The sequence below is a fragment of the Juglans microcarpa x Juglans regia genome, chromosome 7S (assembly GCF_004785595.1).
Source record: "Juglans microcarpa x Juglans regia isolate MS1-56 chromosome 7S, Jm3101_v1.0, whole genome shotgun sequence".
NCBI classification, from domain to species: Eukaryota; Viridiplantae; Streptophyta; class Magnoliopsida; order Fagales; family Juglandaceae; genus Juglans; species Juglans microcarpa x Juglans regia.
Window position 1 is genome coordinate 18,851,138 of NC_054607.1, and position 18,539 is coordinate 18,869,676.

Consider the following 18,539-nt stretch of genomic DNA (forward strand, 5'->3'; position numbering starts at 1 on the left):
ATTCATTATTTTCTCTCCTTTTTCTAAACCCAATAAACAGCACATTTAAAAAAGTTCTCAAAACCAAATATACCAATCGTAAAGGCAAGAAGGAAAAAAATCCTTAAGCTTACATTGATTGTCACAGCTCCATGCTATCATATCCACAGGAAAATCATTCTAGCAACCCTCTGTATTTAAGGCAATCTCATTCGCTCATAATAGAACACTTTGAATAACAGTTTCCATGTATCATCATCACCTCTCATTTTAGAGATTGGAACAGATAAAGCTCAGGTCCTTAGGCATTTGTTTTGTTTTAGATGGCTATCTGAACTGCAAATCATAATTTAGCATATAAGAAAGACAGTGCAAAGATGTGGCAAGAAGAAATAGCCCTTTTTTCCAAAAACAAAGACTTTTTCAAATATCTAATACTCCTGCAACACTACAGCGGTATGTACATGATGTGACTTCAATCATGAAAATAGTATATGGTCAGCAAAAGAAATGGTTATATCAGCCTTCTACCAGGTCTCTTTTGAATCTGAGAGAAACACCAGAGCCCTGACAAAAGCGAATCTATTGAGCTGCTCTAGTTCACTTCTCATTCAATAACTCATTACACCACATGCTTTCAGAGAATTGACACCAGGCACATATTAAGATCTTGTACTTAAAGAGAGATGCCAGTGCAATCTGCCATATCAAGGCACCACTTCATCTGATGTGCATGATGGGTTTAACTTCTTCATGCCCTTGCCATAGGCAGCAATAAGTAGAGCTTCAGCCCTTCCTGTAAATTTCAGGAAATCAGACCAGGACAGAAATAAATGGGAAAACTATGATTAGTTTGCATGAGAACATTTTTCATTGACTCATTTGATACTATGTACCAATCGAAAAGATTTTCCATCGTTGTATTTCAAGAACAACAGACATTTAGTTATGAAGTGATTTGGTTCTCCAGTACAAGATAAGGCAACATTTGTTCTATGGACGAAGTGTAGACAAAAGTCATAACCATATAGTTTTGATCTTGAACACAACAATGGTATGAGATCCACGCAAACCAAAGAATGAGTGTATAATTTTATTAAATATGTAAGGGAGCTACTTCTAGGTAGTTTTGATAGGCATCCAAAATGTAACTTATCTTTACAGTGTTCTTGACAGTTCTGCAAGAATTATGGAGGAACAAAAAATTTATAGGCAGAGTCACCCTTTATGGAATTCAAGGAAAGGATTGTTGACAATTTTAAAGAAAAGGGTTTACACATAAAACGAGAGGAAGAAGGTTATGCTTCCTTCCTATCAACATCATTATATATAGATCAAAGTTGACAAAATTGTGTCTCTACCATGTGTTTATACTGCCAGCTCAAACGAGCACTTTTATCTTACTCTTTTTTTGGTATCATTTTTGTAAAATTACCACTTGTCCCAAAAGCTTAAACTGATGGAAAAAGGTAGATTTAATTATTTATATTATATTCTTAACACTCCCCCTCACATGTGAGCCAGACTCCCCCTCACGTGTGAGCCAGACTCCCCCTCACCGAGTGGACCTAACACGTGGAATATTTAATTAAATGGGATAAAGTGTAAAGTCATATTCAAACTCAGGACCTCTACTCTAATACCATGTCACCACTTGTCCCAAAAGTTTAAACTGATGCGAAGATGTAGATTTAATTATTTGTATTATATTCTTAATAGTTTTGAAACATTTTGCACCTTCTTCATCAATTTGGTTTTTCATTTAAACAGAAAATGTCATTCTCATACAATTGAAAAATTAAATACAACAGTCTAGCTCATTCTGGGGAATCCAACTCTCTGCTACAACAGAATCAAGTACCTTGTGATTATGCGAAAAAAAAAATACAGAATTTTTTATGAAGAGAAAGATACAAGAAAATCATGAAAACTCAGCCCATTTTAATCCATGGTGGCTACCCATAGGAACAGAGTATGTTAAGAAAAAACTCTTCTAAGTTCTTCTATGATCCATACATGGCCCTCCAAATTTCTATAATTCCCTTTCCTCCAAAAATACACCACACTAGACAAATAGGGACCATCTTCCACACTGCTGCAACTTGTGGGCTATCATATAACCCTCTTCAATTGGCAAAGAGCTCCATAATACCTTTTTTTTATATAACTAATGAGCCCCATAATACAAGCTCTGAAGCACTACATCATTCGAGGGTTTGGCCAGAGTTCCATTCATTAAGCCATAACAGTCAATGACAGTTTTTAATCAATAAAGGAGATAGTAAAGCTTAGAAAAAAGGAGAGTGATTACCATGGTCCTTTTTTCTTTTCAGTAAGGGACCCAATGATGGAAATAATGTGGATGCAACTGTCCGGCTATCATCCTGTCAATTCAAAATCCACCCAACCATATTGAGTAAAAGGAAGCTCATAAAGTTATACTTAGTGTAAACAGAAATATCCAATAAAAATTTTAAACAAAAGGCAAAGCCAGCATAATGTGATTGAAAACAATATTTAAAGTAAGAAAACAAAAATCCCTAATGAGCTCTAGCTTAGACTAATAACCAATTTTTGAAAGGCTTGATGCAAGAGCAAAAGCCACTGAATGAGAAAATACATCAGTGCATATGGAGTTTTTTTTTTTCTTAAAAAAGTTGTATTATATATATGTATATAAGTGGATAACAGTACCTGCCCCACCTTCATTTGGAGGTCCTCCATGCCCTAATACATGAACAACCCCTTAACGGTAAGCGTGCCTATGGAAAAGTCTCCGGCAAAGAACATCTTGAAATGAGAAGCTCTCTCTCTCTCTTTCTCTGCCCCACCCCTCTCTAAAAGAGGGGGCAGATTTTTTTGTGAAACGGTGTTTGATGGAGAGCAAGATATGTCATTCAAATTAGTATATTCTCTTTGGTTTCTTGGTCCATTTTGCTCGCTTGATTCTAAACTAGAGAGAATAATACCATACTGCTGTTCTCTGCCTCCAAATTTGGCTCATTGAACAAGAGATCTAAAAGTAGGGGGCAACTATATTGGCTTTTCAGAACTTTTGCGGGTCAAAGATCATATATGTGATGCACATATTGAGTTACTATAGGTGGTGAATAGGATCCCACATTGCTTAGGAGGGATAAGTTTTTGCTCTATACAATGATTCAAAGGGGCTTCAATTGTACCTAGGCGTGCAATTCACCCTATATAGGCGAGTAGCCACCCTTCCTGCCCCCCCCCCCCCCCCCTCTCTTCAAATAGTGAATAATTCAACTTTGGTGGAGTTTCATCAAGCAATCATCCAAGTACACAAACCATGGCTCTCTGTATGAATTATTCAAGTTTTAACTGTTCACACAGTTAAAATGTGTATATCAAAGAAAAGCCTGAGTTTTATAAAAGGCATGTATGAGGCACCAAATAAGCTGCATAGCATTCATTGGACCTCAATCTTTTCTTGGGTATTGGCACCTTCCCATTTTATTCTCCATGAAAAAAGGGAAGGGAGGTGGGCATTGCAACACTAGAAATTTTACAATGGGATCATGACAGAAATATTCTCTTGACAACTTACCGATTAAAAAAAAAAAATCTCTTGAATACTTAAATATGTCACACCCAGTTAACAGTGGTGCTACCAGCCTGCTGTCGCTTTTAACAGCAGTGCCACCAACATCAATAGAGTTAAGGTCAAAAAAATGATAGCCATTACTCTATTTGGAGTAAGATTCTTTGCTCCAAAAGTTTAAAGACGAAATCTCCCAAGAAATCTTTTTTTTATAAGTAAATCTCCCAAGAAACTTTTCACAATAGGACCAAACATATAATCTGAAAATCATTTTCCACAGCAGGAATTAGATATCTTAAGGGTCTTCACAAAATTCTAGTGCAACTTAATGAGTTGAGCCTTTAAAAAACATATATTTTCTCCTCAACTCAATTTCTGGGATTTTGAAGGGATAACAAATCAAAGTGAATACAAATGCGTAAATTGTGGCTCCCCTGGTCTCTCTTCCTCCAATAGCTGATTCGATTCTGCCTAAAGTTAACGAAATTCAATAGTTTGTGGGAATTTCACATGGAGGATGTGAAGACCAATTTAAAGAACTAATTACTGCGACCGAGGCAAGCTGCTCTCTTGAAACCAAATCAAGTTTCAAGAAAAGCAAGGAATTACAACGTTTTTTTTCAGCAATCAACTACAACGCTAAGGGTGGTAGCTCAACTAGAGGGAAGTCCAAAGGGAGGACATTGTGAAGACGGAAACAAGGGGTTGGGGTGGGTTTTTTGGGTAGAGTTTTAGTTCTACGGGAAGCAAGGGGTTGGGCTTGGGCTTGGTGTATTTTGGGTTGTTTTTCAAGGGCTTTTTGGGTTATTAGTGGTTTTCTATTATGGGCAAGGTGTTCTCTTATATACATTCAATGTACTTGGTTACTCCTTTTGATATATATATATATTTAATATTTTACTTATAAAAAAAAAAGTGTAAATTGAAGATTTAACAGGCCTATAATGATTAGCACAGTGTTGATGCCAACTTCATTGCATTAGATAAGAATGAGAAGAGCCTGTCCTAGTGTGTAAAGTTAAGATCAAACCAACCTTCGTAGATCTCCCTCCAAAGAGTTCAAACTGGTTTTTCCATAATATAGATGGCACTGGAACAACAGAAAATCCAGAGGCGACCAAGATCCCAATCCATAGCCCATACCCGAAGCCTCCACTCCACCACCCCTTGATTCAGAAACGGAAAATTATTGTAAGCATAAGCATGGAAGTTTGGTGCAATTTGCTGAAAAAAAATGCAGGAAAAACTAAAGATGAGAGAGTTAGTGAACTTGAAGTGCCACCAATAAGGAAAAAATAACAAACTTGAAGCACAACCGGAATAAGAAAAAATGAAGTTCATTTAAAGTAGATAATACTGGTTTCTTTAATATTAATTGCAAGTCAATGAGATGTCTTAGTTTAATGAACTCCAGTTCAAAAGATAAAATTGGCATTCAAAACTTGATGGGAAATGTATTTAGCTCATAAAACTTTGGAAGTTCCTCATGACAGCTGATAAATAGAGTTGCAGCAATAATACACTCCACTCTTCAATTCTGTTAAGTTCTTAGTGTTGGCCAAACTCAGTTATTGAAACAATGGGTACAATTTGTATTTCTAGTTGGGTTTAAATTCTGAGCGTTGTATGAGATGCTAGAAATATTCAAATATATAATTTTTTTATAAGTAAAAATATTTAAATATAAGTAATTTTTTATAATTTTTTGGTCTGATATTTGGTGTGGTGTTTGAGCCCTTAATAGGGTGTTTCCAGCCATTTTTCGTCTGGTTTCTGATCAGTGTGCATCTGTTTCAGATTTGCTAGTTCGTTCTAATGGCTCTTTTCAGTGTGATGTTTGTTTTACTAGAGCTGTGGATTGGGAGATTGATGAAGTATCAGGTTTTTCAGTTTTTTATACTCTTTGAGGCTTGGTGGTAATGATGGGGGATAAGATGTTGTAGAGGTCCAAGGGGAGCAAAAAGTTTACAGTTCAATCGTATTATAAGCTGTTGGCTTTCAGAATATTCCTCCGTTTCCTTGGAAGTGTATTTGGATGTCTTACATGCCTTCCAAAGTTGCTTTTTCTCATACGGACTGCCTCTCTTGGGAAAATTTTGATGACGGACAATTTGAGGAAGTGTGGTCTTACTGTTATGTATTGGTGTGAGAGGAATGGTCGATGCTTTGAAGATAAGGAATGCTCGGTGGATGATCTTAGACGTTTTTTTTCTTTAATACCTTATTTCAATGGGCTTCGGCTATCATGTTTAATGGAACTAGTGTCCATGATTTACTTGTTTCTTTTTCTAGTTCAAGACTTGTAACTAGGTTCAGTTTTTGTATACTTCTGTGTACTTGGCTTTGCCTTGCTACTTGTATCAGTAAAATTTCTTATTCATCAAAAGAAAAATGTATTGGTGTTTCATGTGTAAGAAGCATGGAGAATCTGTGGATCATTTACTTTTGCATTGTGAGGTGGCAAGGGCTTTGTTGTGGGATGGAATTTTTGTAGAACCGGTTTGGCTTGGGTGATGAATTTGAGAGTGGTTGATCTTCTTGCGTGTTGGAACGGGCTTCATGGTTGCTCTCAAATGGATGCAGTTTGGAAGATGGTTCCTTTGAGTCTTATGTGGTGTACTTGGATGGAAATGAATGAGCGGTGTTTCAACAATAAGACTGTACTTTGGAGAAACTTCGGAACTTTTTTGTGCACTCTTTATGGCTATGGTTTTCTGTTTTAATAATTAACGGAGCTTCAGCTCATGATTTTCTGTTATCGTTTTCTGCTTCTTAGAATGTATTTAGGTGTTCTCTTTTGTATACTTCCTGTGTACATGGGCATTGCCTATTTCATTCGTATTAATAAAATTGTCTTTCTTACTTATAAAAAAAATGCGGTGGCAAAGTGAACAGCTTTAAATTAGATTGCACTAGTATTGTAATGCATTAAATAAAAAATGAATCTCTCTCTTTTTGACAGGATATTAACCTAACGCCACATATGAAAAAGCTAGAGCATCAAAAACAAATAAAAGCAGTGGCTATGACAAGTGCAAGTGATTAAAGGTATATGACAGCACTAGGAAAATAGTTTAGATACTTCTATTGAGAGGGACCAGAAAAACCTGTTTGCCATCCTGTGGATAGGGGATTGATTGTTCTATATATGCAGTAGTTCCTGAAAATGAAACGGTCAATTCATTAGAAAAATACTCAAACTTTCAAATAAATACAGCACCCATATAAGCATGATTTCAAGAATATTGCTCCAATAATGAATGACAACAAGACATCTTGCCGGCTGTATATTGCACGTCACAGGAAGATCAGAGAGAGAGAGAGAGAGAAGTATACATGTTTCTATGTATAGATACTTTTTTTTACAAGTATAAACATCATGGAAGCTGATTTGTAAAAAACAATTATCAAATATGACAAAAGCAAGGCTCTAGTAAGATGGCAGAATGATGGACTACAAAGTGGCAAAAAGACCACCAAATTGGGTTAGAAAATATATCACTCTTGCCCCTAGTTGTTGAATAAAATTTCATCCAAGTCTCACATCTTACATTTCTCCAAAACAAGTCAAGTGGCACTCATTCCCCAACAGTAAAGCATAGATGCTTCCCACAACAAGTGAGGAAGAATGTGTACTATTTCTCTCAACTAAACTAGCAGTCTAATAGTAAGTTCCACCCTTTAAGGCTACACAGATCCACCACAAAATCATGAATAGAGGAGAAAGCATGTTGCTGAACATCAGTGCCTAAAATCAAGAAGTTTGAAAATGTTCTCTCTCACACACACACAGAGGGGGAGAGAGAGAGGAAAAGAACTATAATACCAATAGGAGCATCAAGACTGCAAAGCAACTGAACAATAGACTTGGCATCTAAACGTCGTCGAACTCTTTTCCCAACTAGTACTTGCAAGTGTGGAGAGTCAAATACCTGTAGCATTAAAATAATAAAGACAATAATAATACTAATCAGAGAAGTAGACTTAAGCAGCATTATTGAACCAGACAAAGCAACAAATAATAAAAATCGCAACAAATAAACCACCTAAGCATCTCAGGTTGAATCTTGTTCTTAACATGGCAAACCATGATCGATAAGTGCAGAGCACATGCCAATGAAAACAAGAGAAATTATAACGATGAAAGGCATTACTAACCTGCATCTTGATTCTTGTTAGAAATATGTTGACTTTCCATAACCAATAAAAATCTCATTAAAGAGAGAATGACCTCATTACACAAGTATAGACAGCAAGAGTTGAAGAAAATCCAATAAAAAGTACAAGAGGTGATTCCAAAGGCTTTCATCCAATTATATTTTTTTTATAAGTAAAATAAACATATTAATTTTGGTCTGGCCCATGCAGGTATCAAACCTGTGACCTTCGCATTATTAGCACGACGCTCCAACCATCTGAGCTAATAGGCCAGTTGCTTACATCCAATTATCTCAAAATGGTTAGAAATAAAGACTTAAACCGCATTCTGGTTGAACTCAATACCATTAAAACTTCAATAATTTCTCTCTTGCCGCAAAGTACACTTGACGCTAGGTAGTATTTTACACAAGATCTTCTAGATGTTATTGCCAAAAAAAAACCCTTTTAAGCATGCAAGGATCTCCATAAAACAAAAACCACTCCGTTAAGAGGTCATGACAAACACACTCCACTTGAGAGAGAGAGAATGAGAAGCAATACTGAGAAGATATAAAAATAAAAATAAAAGACAAAAATTAGATGAAGTAGTCTGTATTGTATGAAAGCAAAGAAAAATCAGATGTTTTGTATCAACTAAGTAAAGAAAAATCCCACAACTGACTCCCTATCGGAGCTGTAAACAAGCCAGGTTAAGCCGAGTAGTAGGCTGCTCAAGCCCAGGTCATTTATCTTATAACTGATTGTGAGCTAGCTTTCTAAACTGACCTTGAGCATGACTATTTAGATTAAACAAATCAATCAACCAAAACGGTAATTTCCTCGATTGGCTAGCTTATCCTACAAGCTAAGTCATCACTACCATTAAAGAGCCTTACCAAGCAGGGGTAAACAGTTCTGTTCAAACATTTTTTTGATACATAGTTCTCTTAAGACAGGTGTCCCACTTCTTTACAACTTCAATCCAAGGAAGCCCCGCACAAAAATTGTAAGAGAATCCACATTAAATCAACATCCACATAAAATATTTTCCTTTTCTTCTTCTATTCGTCCATAAGAAATCTACTTCAGAAGCACAAAGGTCACATGCAACCCTCTAGGTAAGTCCAAAATAATAATAAGATAAGAGAAACAGCTAGGTCTCACAGACTCAAAACGCGATCCAAGAATGAAACGTCATTTTAATCAGTATAATTTGAATCCCTCAAAGGTCTAACAGTTCTTTCTCACAAAATTCAAAAACCAAATCACACTGTACAGGAAGAAGCCCCAGCTAATGTGTGGCAGGGGGCAAGTGTTCTTTGGAATGACTGGGCATAAAGGGCACACAGGCGGTGGATTGTGTTGAAAGTGAAAGTTGCCAAAAAATGGGGAATGCTCTCAAAAGCAACTTACTTGAGTGAGACAGAGGAGAGTAGAATTTCGTGTGTAGGGGTGAAATCCGGAGATCTACGAAGTAACCCCAAAAGAAGGGTCCACAACATGATATGAATCCCCATCGCCATCTATTTCTCTAAAAGAAGTATGATTAATGCTTGAAACCCTTGGAACCGTAAGACCCAAATAACTTGCTGAAAAGAAAAGAACAAGAAACTGCCAATGAGTAAGTTACATGCATCCAATTCATTTTTTCATCAACATCCATTTTCAGACCACATGTTACAAAAGCCCCAATTTTCACAAAATCGTGAACTCTCCTGATGCACCATAACATTGTGTGGTCTATCTAATGCCCTTGCAGAGTCCAAGCATACATTGTCAAATAAGGACTCCGTCCATGGTCAACATCTCACTATGCTAAATATCATATGCATCCAACTTCTTAAATGCATTCAAAATGCATTCAAAACTGTGCATGAGACTTTCATATGTTGATTTTTCTCTCTCCTAAATTTCTCTCTCCATACACATGCATATTTTCTTTTTCTCGTTGCTTCCTGAAAGTTCTTCCTCGTTAATGCTTGATGCGTTAATTGTTTCTTAAGTTACATGGTGATCAAGATGGGTTATCCCATAGAAGTAGGGATTGAATCTAAGTGTTTTATTCTGTCAAAGGAGGGTGGTGGAGTATTGCGAATCACTAAGAGAAGTTGGAAGTTGGAGCATGCAGTGTCATTGGGTTCAGCTTCAACCCAATGGCTTGTGAAGGTGTTAGAGGAATGCTTAAGAGGGGGGAGAAGGAGGTCTATTCGGCAACTAGAGAAGGTTACTGCAGTCTTACAGCACAATGTTACACAAATCATAGAGGGAGATACCTTGAAGTTTCATATAACCAGGGGGAAGGAGGAATGTCCTGTGCATTCTAGAAGGAAAAAATGGTTAGGGTTGGAGGAAATTGAGGGAGGTACTGTTAGAAAGGGGAAAAGAGGTCAAAAACGCGGGGGTTTGGACTGGTGGGGGTCAATTGAATCACGGGAAGGGGACGGTGAGACACCAGTCACGGTTGTATAAGGAGGATCTTACGTCGTCGGTGCCACACGCAATGAGAACACTGGATGGAGATGCGATAGGTTCTGACAGGGGACAAGGGAGGTGGCGTCGAGAGTATGCTGCATCGAACCATCCCATGGCAGGAAATCTGCGGCATGTCAGGAGGCGTGGGAGGTACGAAGATTACTGATGGAGATGCAAGGCCAGCTACGGTTTCTGCAGAGAAGCATGGTTGAGATCGTGGAGTTTGTGGGGCTGTTTAAGGAAAGTGGTGATACGGGCGTGTTAAAAAGGAAAAAAGGTTGGGTTGATGGAGCGGGTGGGTCAAGGATGTATACGGGGGCTGGGCCTAGTAAGAAAGGGGCCCAACAGAATAGAAAGGAAAAGGGACGGGCCATTTGGAGTAAGTTCAGTGGGCCTGCTCAACCCAAGGCTCAGAGGGACTCAGAAAGGGAAGGGCCGTCTCAACCTAGGGCTCAATCTGGTGGACAGGGGCCTGTTTCTCAGGCTAGTGGAAATCCAGCCCAGCGGGGCTGCTCATTCGATCTGGAAGGGTCTGGGTCACCTCAACCCAGGGCCCAATCTCGTGGGCAGGGGCCTGATTCTCAGGTCAATGGTGAGCCAGCCCAGCGGGGCTGCTCGTTCGTTTTGGAAGGGCCTGGGTTGTTTCAACCCAAGGCCCAATCTTGTGGGCATGGGTCTGGTTCTAAGGCCACGGGAGATCCAGCCCAGTGGCAAGAAACTCGGCCCAGTGGAGTGAACCCCAGCCCGGGGTCTAACGACGCGCTGCCCAGCCTCGTTTTCGTACCAGAGAGCCTACCGACAGGGGAGGTAGCACAGACACTGCCGACGGTGGTACAGGAGGTCGCCGACGAGGCATCGCCGGCGTACTATGCTCAAAGGGCTTTGGTGGAGTTCGAATTACATGAATCTTCGTCGAGGGAGGCCCAGATTTTGCTGATAACTTTGGGTGGCCTGGGCTTGGCTCCGACGGCAACGTTTGTCAACCCCTTTGAAGGTTTTGAGTTGGAGGAAGGAGATGAGGAGTCCGATGACCTCATGCACTCTGTGGAGGATGAATTATTTCTCCCTGAGGCGTGCGAACAGATGGGTTTGGAGGAGTTCTCTGTGGGGGAAGATTTTCAGAACTTTCAGAGTAACAAGATGGGAAATCCTATCCCATTGGACTACTATTTTTTCAGATCAAGCTTCAGATTGGGTCATACATAAGGTGAAAGAGATCCAATATTTTGTGGGAATTAACTGTGAGGGGTATGAAGAGCAGTTCATTGCTTTGTTAACTGCTATGGAAGCTAGGTATCAACAAAAAAGGAAAGGGGACTCGAAAAAGAATCGAGAGCTTAAAAGGTTGATGTGGTCGATGAATTCAGAGGGTAGTTCCAGTAGGAGCAGGGTAAAAGAGAAGGGGCCAGTTATTCATAAATGAAGCCAAAGATTGTGTCTTGGAATGTCCGTGGTCTTAACGAGGTAAAGAAACATCTTCAGATCCGTCACTCGCTTCGTGAGTGGAAAGCGGACATCGTTTGTTTACAAGAGACGAAGCTAAAGTTAATTGATAGGAAGATGGTGAGGAGTATTTGGAGCAGTAATTATGTAGATTGGGTATACCTGGCTGCGTCAGGAGCATCGGGAGGAGTTGTAGTGATGTAGGATAGGCGGGTGGTGGAAAAAGTAGAGGACTACATAGGGAGATATATGGTAGCGTGTTCTTTTAGAAGTGTGTCAAATGGTTTCCTGTGGGCATTTGCAAGTATTTATGGGCCCAACTCAAAGGTGGATAGAAGATTATTGTGGGATGAGCTAGTAGGAGTTCACTGTTGGTGGGAGCTTCCTTGGTGTATTGGGGGTGACTTCAATGTTGCTCAGCTCCAAAGTTAAAGTTTTGGAAATAGAAGAGTGAGGCCAGCAAGCTTGGAGTTCTCAAAGTGTATCTTTGACTTGAACCTGATAGACCTACCACTAGCAAGGGGCCCTACCACATGGTCCAATAGTCATACATGGACTCATTTGGATCGTTTTCTAATCTCACCAAAGTGGGAAAGCCATTTTCCGGACATATGGCAAAAGCGGTTGGTTCGTTTAGCTTCGGACCATTGGCCTATCTTACTTGATTGTGGAGGCATTCAGAGTGGTAGACGGTATTTTAAGTTCGAGAATATGTAATTGAAATCAGAAGGTTTTGTGGAGAGGGTCAAACAATGGTGGATTTCGCATCAGTTCGAACGTACACCTAGCTTTATTTTTGCAAATAAGCTGAAAGCATTAAAAAGAGACCTAAAGGAATGGAATATACAGTCTTTTGGCAATGTTGAGAAAAACAAAAATTCCAAGTGGATGGAAATACAGGTGTTAGAAAGACTACAGGAGGGGAGACCACTTACTGAGGAAGAGCAAGCATAGAAAACATTGTTGCTCGCAGATCTTGAGAGGATAATTTTGCAAGAGGAAATGTCTCGGCGCCAGAAGTCAAGAGCATTATGGTTAAAGGAAGGAGAACGGAGCACAAGATTTTTCCATAATATTGCAAACTCCCATAGAAGAAACAATAACATTGAGGTGTTGAAAATTGAGGGGGAGGAGTGTAGAGAAAAAGAGGCTATCAAAGATCATGTGGTTGATTTCTTTGAGAAGATCCTTACAGAGCAAGTGGAGTGAAGGCCTACTCTTGATAGGTTGGTGTTTAACATTATTGAACCGGGGGATGTTGCCAGGATGGAGAGGGTTTTCGAGGAGGAATAGGTGTTTGAGGTAGTAAGGAAAATGGTAAAAGACAAGGCTCCCAGACCTGATGGGTTCTCTATGGGCTTCTTTCAAGAATGCTAGGAGGTGATTAGAGAAGATCTTTTGCAGGTGTTTCAGGAGCTGTTCTCGTTTGGAAAATTTGAGAAAAGTCTTAACTCTACTTTCCTTGCCTTAATACCTAAAAAGGCCAGGGCTATTGAGATCACAGATTTTCGTCCTATTAGCTTAGTGAATGGAGTATACAAGATTATCTCAAAAGTGCTTGCTAATCGCCTAAGGGAGGTGTTGGGTAAGATTGTGTCTAAGCCTCAGAATGCTTTTGTTAAGGGTAGACAGATCCTTGATGCGGTTCTAATTGCCAATGAATGCTTGGACAGTCGTTTGAAGGCTAACAACCAAGGAATTATGTGTAAGTTGGATATAGAAAAGGCGTATGACTATGTTAATTAGGACTTCCTTCTATATCTACTAGGTAGGTGTGGTTTTGGTGAAAGGTAGAGGTCTTGGATTAGCTGGTGTATATCTACGGTACGTTTCTCTGTGTTGATCAATGGCAGCCCAGAGGGTTTCTTTCAAAGTTCTCGTGGCTTGAGACAAGGGGATTTGTTATCTCCTCTACTTTTTGTTATCATTATGGAGGCACTAAGCAGGATGATCTCAGCTTTGGTGGATAATGGGTTTATTAGCAGTTTCCAAGTTGGATCTCCGAGCAGGGGTATTATCACTATCTCTCATTTGTTGTTCGCAGATGATACGCTTATTATGTGCAAAGTTGATCGAGACTAGATGCGGGTTGTGAAGGCATGCTTGCTTTGTTTTGAAGCGGTGTCTAGTCTAAAAGTGAATTATGATAAATCCGAGTCGGTGCCAATTGGAGAGGTTCAGAACATTAGGGAGTTGGCTGACACATTGGGATGCAAGATAGCGTCTCTTCCTATGACTTACTTGGGACTACCATTGGGTATAGCTACGAGGGCACGCTCGATCTAGGATATAGTGATTGAAAAAATGGAAAGGAGACTGGTAGGGTGGAAGAGAATGTACTTGTCGAAAGGGGGTCAGATTATTTTGATTAAAAGTACACATTCTAATCTACCCACTTATTTCTTATCCTTATTTCCTATACCAGCAGGTGTGGCGGGTTGTCTAGAGGAGCTACAAAGAGACTTTATGTGGGGTGGATTAGGAGAAGAGTTTAAATTTCATCTTGTCAAGTGGGAGAGCGTGTGCCGTCCTATCACTTGTGGTGGTTTGGGCATTAGAAATTTACGGTTATTTAATCAGGCGTTACTTGGCAAATGGCTATGGAGATATAGCAAGGAATCAGAAACCCTTTGGAAAACTGTGATCAAAAATAAATATGGAGGTTTAGGGGAGGGTTGGTGTACTAGAGAAGTTAGAGGGGCTCATGGAATGGGGTTATGGAAGCATATTAGAAAAGGGTGGGAGGTCTTTCAGCAACACACTAGGTTTCAGTTGGGTACAAGTGCCAGAATCAGATTTTGGAATGATGTTTGGTGTGGCGATAGTGCTCTTCAAGATGTGTTTCCTATACTTTTCCTGATAGCAAGTGCCAAAGATGCCACAGTGTCGGAGGCTATGGGAATCTCTAGAGGAGGTCTTCACTGGAATATTAATTTCAATCAGGCAGCACAGATTGGGAGATGGAGATTTTTGCAGACTTTTATAGGCTCCTGTATTCTTGTAATCCAAACATCCAGCATGAAGATGGTTTGTGGTGGATTCCTGCAGGCAGAGAGGTTTTCACTATTCATTCCTTTTATAAGGTCCTTACACAAGTGCCAGAGATATAATTTCCATGGAAAAGGCTCTGGTGACACAAGGCTCCTCCCAAAGCTTCTTTCTTCGTGTGGACAGCATCATTAGGCAAGATCCTTACTACAAATAATCTGAGAAAGAGGAGGATAATCATTGCAGACTGGTGTTGTATGTGTAAAGGAGGGGCTGAATTGGTGAACCATTTACTTTTACATTGTGAGGTAGTCAGGACTCTCTGGAATGAGGTGTTTAAAAGGATGGATTTATCATGGGTTATGCCGGAATCCGTGGTGGATATATTGGCATGTTGGACTTCTATATGAGGTGTGCATTAGATCAAAGTGATTTGGAAGATGATTCCTATTTATATTATGTGGTGCTTGTGCCAGAAGTGAAATGAAAGGACATTTGAAGACAATGAGAGATCTATGGTGGAGCTAAAAGTTTTCTTTTTTAAGACTCCATGTACTTGGGCCATTGCTGTAGCCTTTAATGACATGAATCTTCATGACTTCTTAGCTGCTAATGTGCCTTTGTAGATAGGGCATACTTCTTTGTAATTGGCAGTTGATGCCCATTCTTGTTAATAATACTTATTTTACTTATCAAAAAAAAAAAAAAAAACTTTCTTGGAATAAAAATAACGTCAATTTTTTTTACTTCAAAAAAAAAAATTCATCAAACGTCATAAGTAAATCGAAGAAAAAACGAAAATTGAAACCAACCCAATTACTTGCCTGAGCAGAAGAACCGGACTCAGCGGTTCTCAACAGCGCCAATGCGCCATGAGAATCCGGGTCGATACCGAGAACCCAATCCGAACCCGCATTGGTCCCATTGTCCTCGAGAGGGGCGGAATTATCAGGGAAAGGGCAGGTGAGGGAATCCAACCAGTTCTCCTTGAGTTGAGCAGCCGAGGCCTCAACAACCCTGCCCGCAACACCGTTACTGGAAAGAGCGGCTTTTGTTTTTGTAGGAGTAAGAATTGGAGGTTGGGTTAGAAGGTTTTGGGTTGGTTCTGAATTTAGAGAAGAGGTACAGAAGAAGGCTCGGAGTTTGAAAGAGTAGGAGAAGGTTGGGTTGAGCTTGGAGGAGAGTGAGTTCATGAAATAGGTGTTGCTTAGTTGCTTCTGTGGACTCATTTGCAGGGCTTCCATTCCATCAAAACAGCACGCTTTCTCCACGGTTGAAAAAAAAAAAAAACAAAAATAAATTGCACCAGTCCGAGGAAAGGAGTCGAGCATTATCTTATTCAAAATTAGCCTTGGCATTGGCATTGTTCTAGGCTTCTAGCCAAAACCATGTCTAATATTTGGTTAAAAATTAAAGTTTTAGTTAAAGTCAAAATTATTGAAGAAACTAGTTTAAATTATATTAATTATTTTAAAGTTAAAATAATAATATAATATTATATATTTTAATAATTTTTTATTTCTTATTATTTATTATATTTTACAGTACAAAAGAAAACATAATTCTTCACACATTTACAACATAATAGATATACACAACAGATACATAATTTCTAAAATTTATTGTTGATTATTTGGAAATAAAAATATTGGTTGATAGGTGAACAGTATCTCTCCAAATTTGGAGAAGACTTTAAAATTACTTAGCTCAAAACTTAGGCTAGATGTTTTTTATGAGTCCAATGCAAGTTATTTTGGCAAAAATTATCTATATTTTGGACCTCTACTCTGAGTGCATTTTTTTAAAAAGAAAAATGATTTTATAATTTTAAATATATTTTTTTAAAAAAGAGATAAATATGAGATCTAATTCTTTTTTAAGCGGGTAAATATAATACTATTTTTTTAATTAGAATGTGTGAAATTTATATATTTAAAATTATATCTAACATTATTTATTTTTTTATTTTTTAAAATATGACTCTAAGATTGGCAAAAGCTTCTAAAAAATTGTAATGGAAAAGAATAAAAAAAAAATGTAGGATAAGAGGTATTAAAATGGAATTATTTTGTTATAGTATTGTAGATAAGTTACTATCAAATTATTCCGTCCATTAACTAATAGACTGTTGAGATAATTTCTTACATGTTGATGACCGGATGGCCATGTGGCAATATACACATGAAAAAATCTAGAAAATATTGGAAATTACCTACCACACACTACTGAACAATACAAATCATGTATTCTTCTTCTCACTTATTTGGAAATTCATAAAAACTCAAGTGAAGAACACCCTTAAATAGTTTCAGAACTGAACCAGAAAAGATAAGGTGTAGTTTGTGTGTATGTCTAGGTGTCCCTTTTTGGACAACAATTTTATTTTCGTTAGGTAGCGTTTGGATAGTAAAGTGATCTCAGATATTTTGTAAATAATAGTAAAAAAATAATGATAAGATATTGAATAGTAATGAATAACAGTAAAAAATAAGTAAAAATTAATAATAAAATAATAAATAATAGTGGAGTATTCTCAATACTTCACTATCCAAACTAGCACTCCAAATGTAATGGTAGTACAAGGATATCCTACGTAACTTTTTGAGATCGGTGATCCCATGAATTGTCACTCCACTTAGTCTAGTTTGAGTATTAAGAATATCTCATAATACTTTATTACTATTTATTATTTTATTATTACTTTTCATCTATTTTTTACTATTATTCACTATTATTTAATATTTTATTTAATATTCTATCGCGGTGCTATGCAGATTGCTCGCAGCATCTGCCACGATGGCACTAAATATAAAGAGATTGACTGCCACTTTATCACCGACCATTTTCAAGAAAATATATTGCGCGCTCGCTTTATTGTCTCCTCTAGAACAATATTGCTTACAAACGTATTCGATTTCGGCTTGTGTTTTGTTTTCAAACTTTAGAGAGAATATATGTTTATCAGTATCTATGCTACTGTATCTTTGTAATTTGTATTAATAAATAGACTAAGCTATCATACATTCCTAGATTTTGTAATTTTTTTTTTTTTTTAAATGAACCTTTCCACCTTTTAATTAATTAATTTGTTTTTTCTAATTGTACAACACTTCAGTCATGAGAATTCAGTGGGCATCATATATACACACAAATATATTGATTAGAAATGGATAATATTTTTAAAAAAATTATAGCACTAGAATTAGAGGAGCAAATTAAGAAGAATTCAAATGTTTGCAGATTGGATGCCCATCAAAAAACCAGACAGCAACTTGCCCATCATTTTTTTTTTTCCATATTTATTAATTCAGACTGGATATCAGCCCGCATGCATCTGGATATGAAGATTCTAGATCGGACCGGAATTTTATCCGGACTAGATGAACAGTATTAGCTTGGCATCTCTCTCAGAATATTGCCAATCTTTGAGCCCTTTAAGAGGAGAAGCAAGAAGTAGAATTGAGCTATGAGCTGCCATGAAAGGTTTGGGAGTAGCAGTAATTAAGGTTGGCTTAAGTGTTGGTTTGAGTTAGGGGCGCTAATCGCATGGTGCGGAGCGGGGTCACCTCCTCCCTGCCCCCTGCTCAACCCAGTGATTCATTGAGTCTATAATTTTTTTTTTGGATATAAAATTTTTTTAGACCCAAATTATAATATAATATAATTATAAATTTTATTAAAAAAATATATAAACTCATTAAAGTTATATTTTGGATTGTCTTGACTTCCTAGGCCAACCTTTATATAAGAGACCAAAAATAACACTCTTAAGTTATGGAGGTTGTGATAAAATCTGGGACAAAAAACTATTGATACCTAGATAGAAGTTAGTGTTCATCCTTTGATGTTAAAAAAAGATGCAAACAATCCTCCATTTGATTGACAGTAAACAATAGATAACCTGAAATCCAGAGAAATGGATAACCTGAAATCCAGAGAAATGGATGATGTA

General features: G+C 38.0%; 1 protein-coding gene across 1 annotated transcript; it reads right to left on the reverse strand.

Moving 5' to 3' along the window:
• Positions 1-311: 311 nt before the first annotated feature.
• Positions 312-15,937, reverse strand: LOC121241170 (Holliday junction resolvase MOC1, chloroplastic-like). Its single transcript, XM_041138823.1, has 6 exons — positions 15,412-15,937; positions 7,371-7,476; positions 6,652-6,704; positions 4,579-4,710; positions 2,291-2,363; positions 312-775 (listed from the first exon to the last, which is right to left on the reverse strand). The coding sequence occupies exons 1-6, from the start codon at positions 15,916-15,918 to the stop codon at positions 687-689; spliced, it is 960 nt and encodes a 319-aa protein (XP_040994757.1). The 5' UTR covers positions 15,919-15,937; the 3' UTR covers positions 312-686.
• Positions 15,938-18,539: the final 2,602 nt, after the last annotated feature.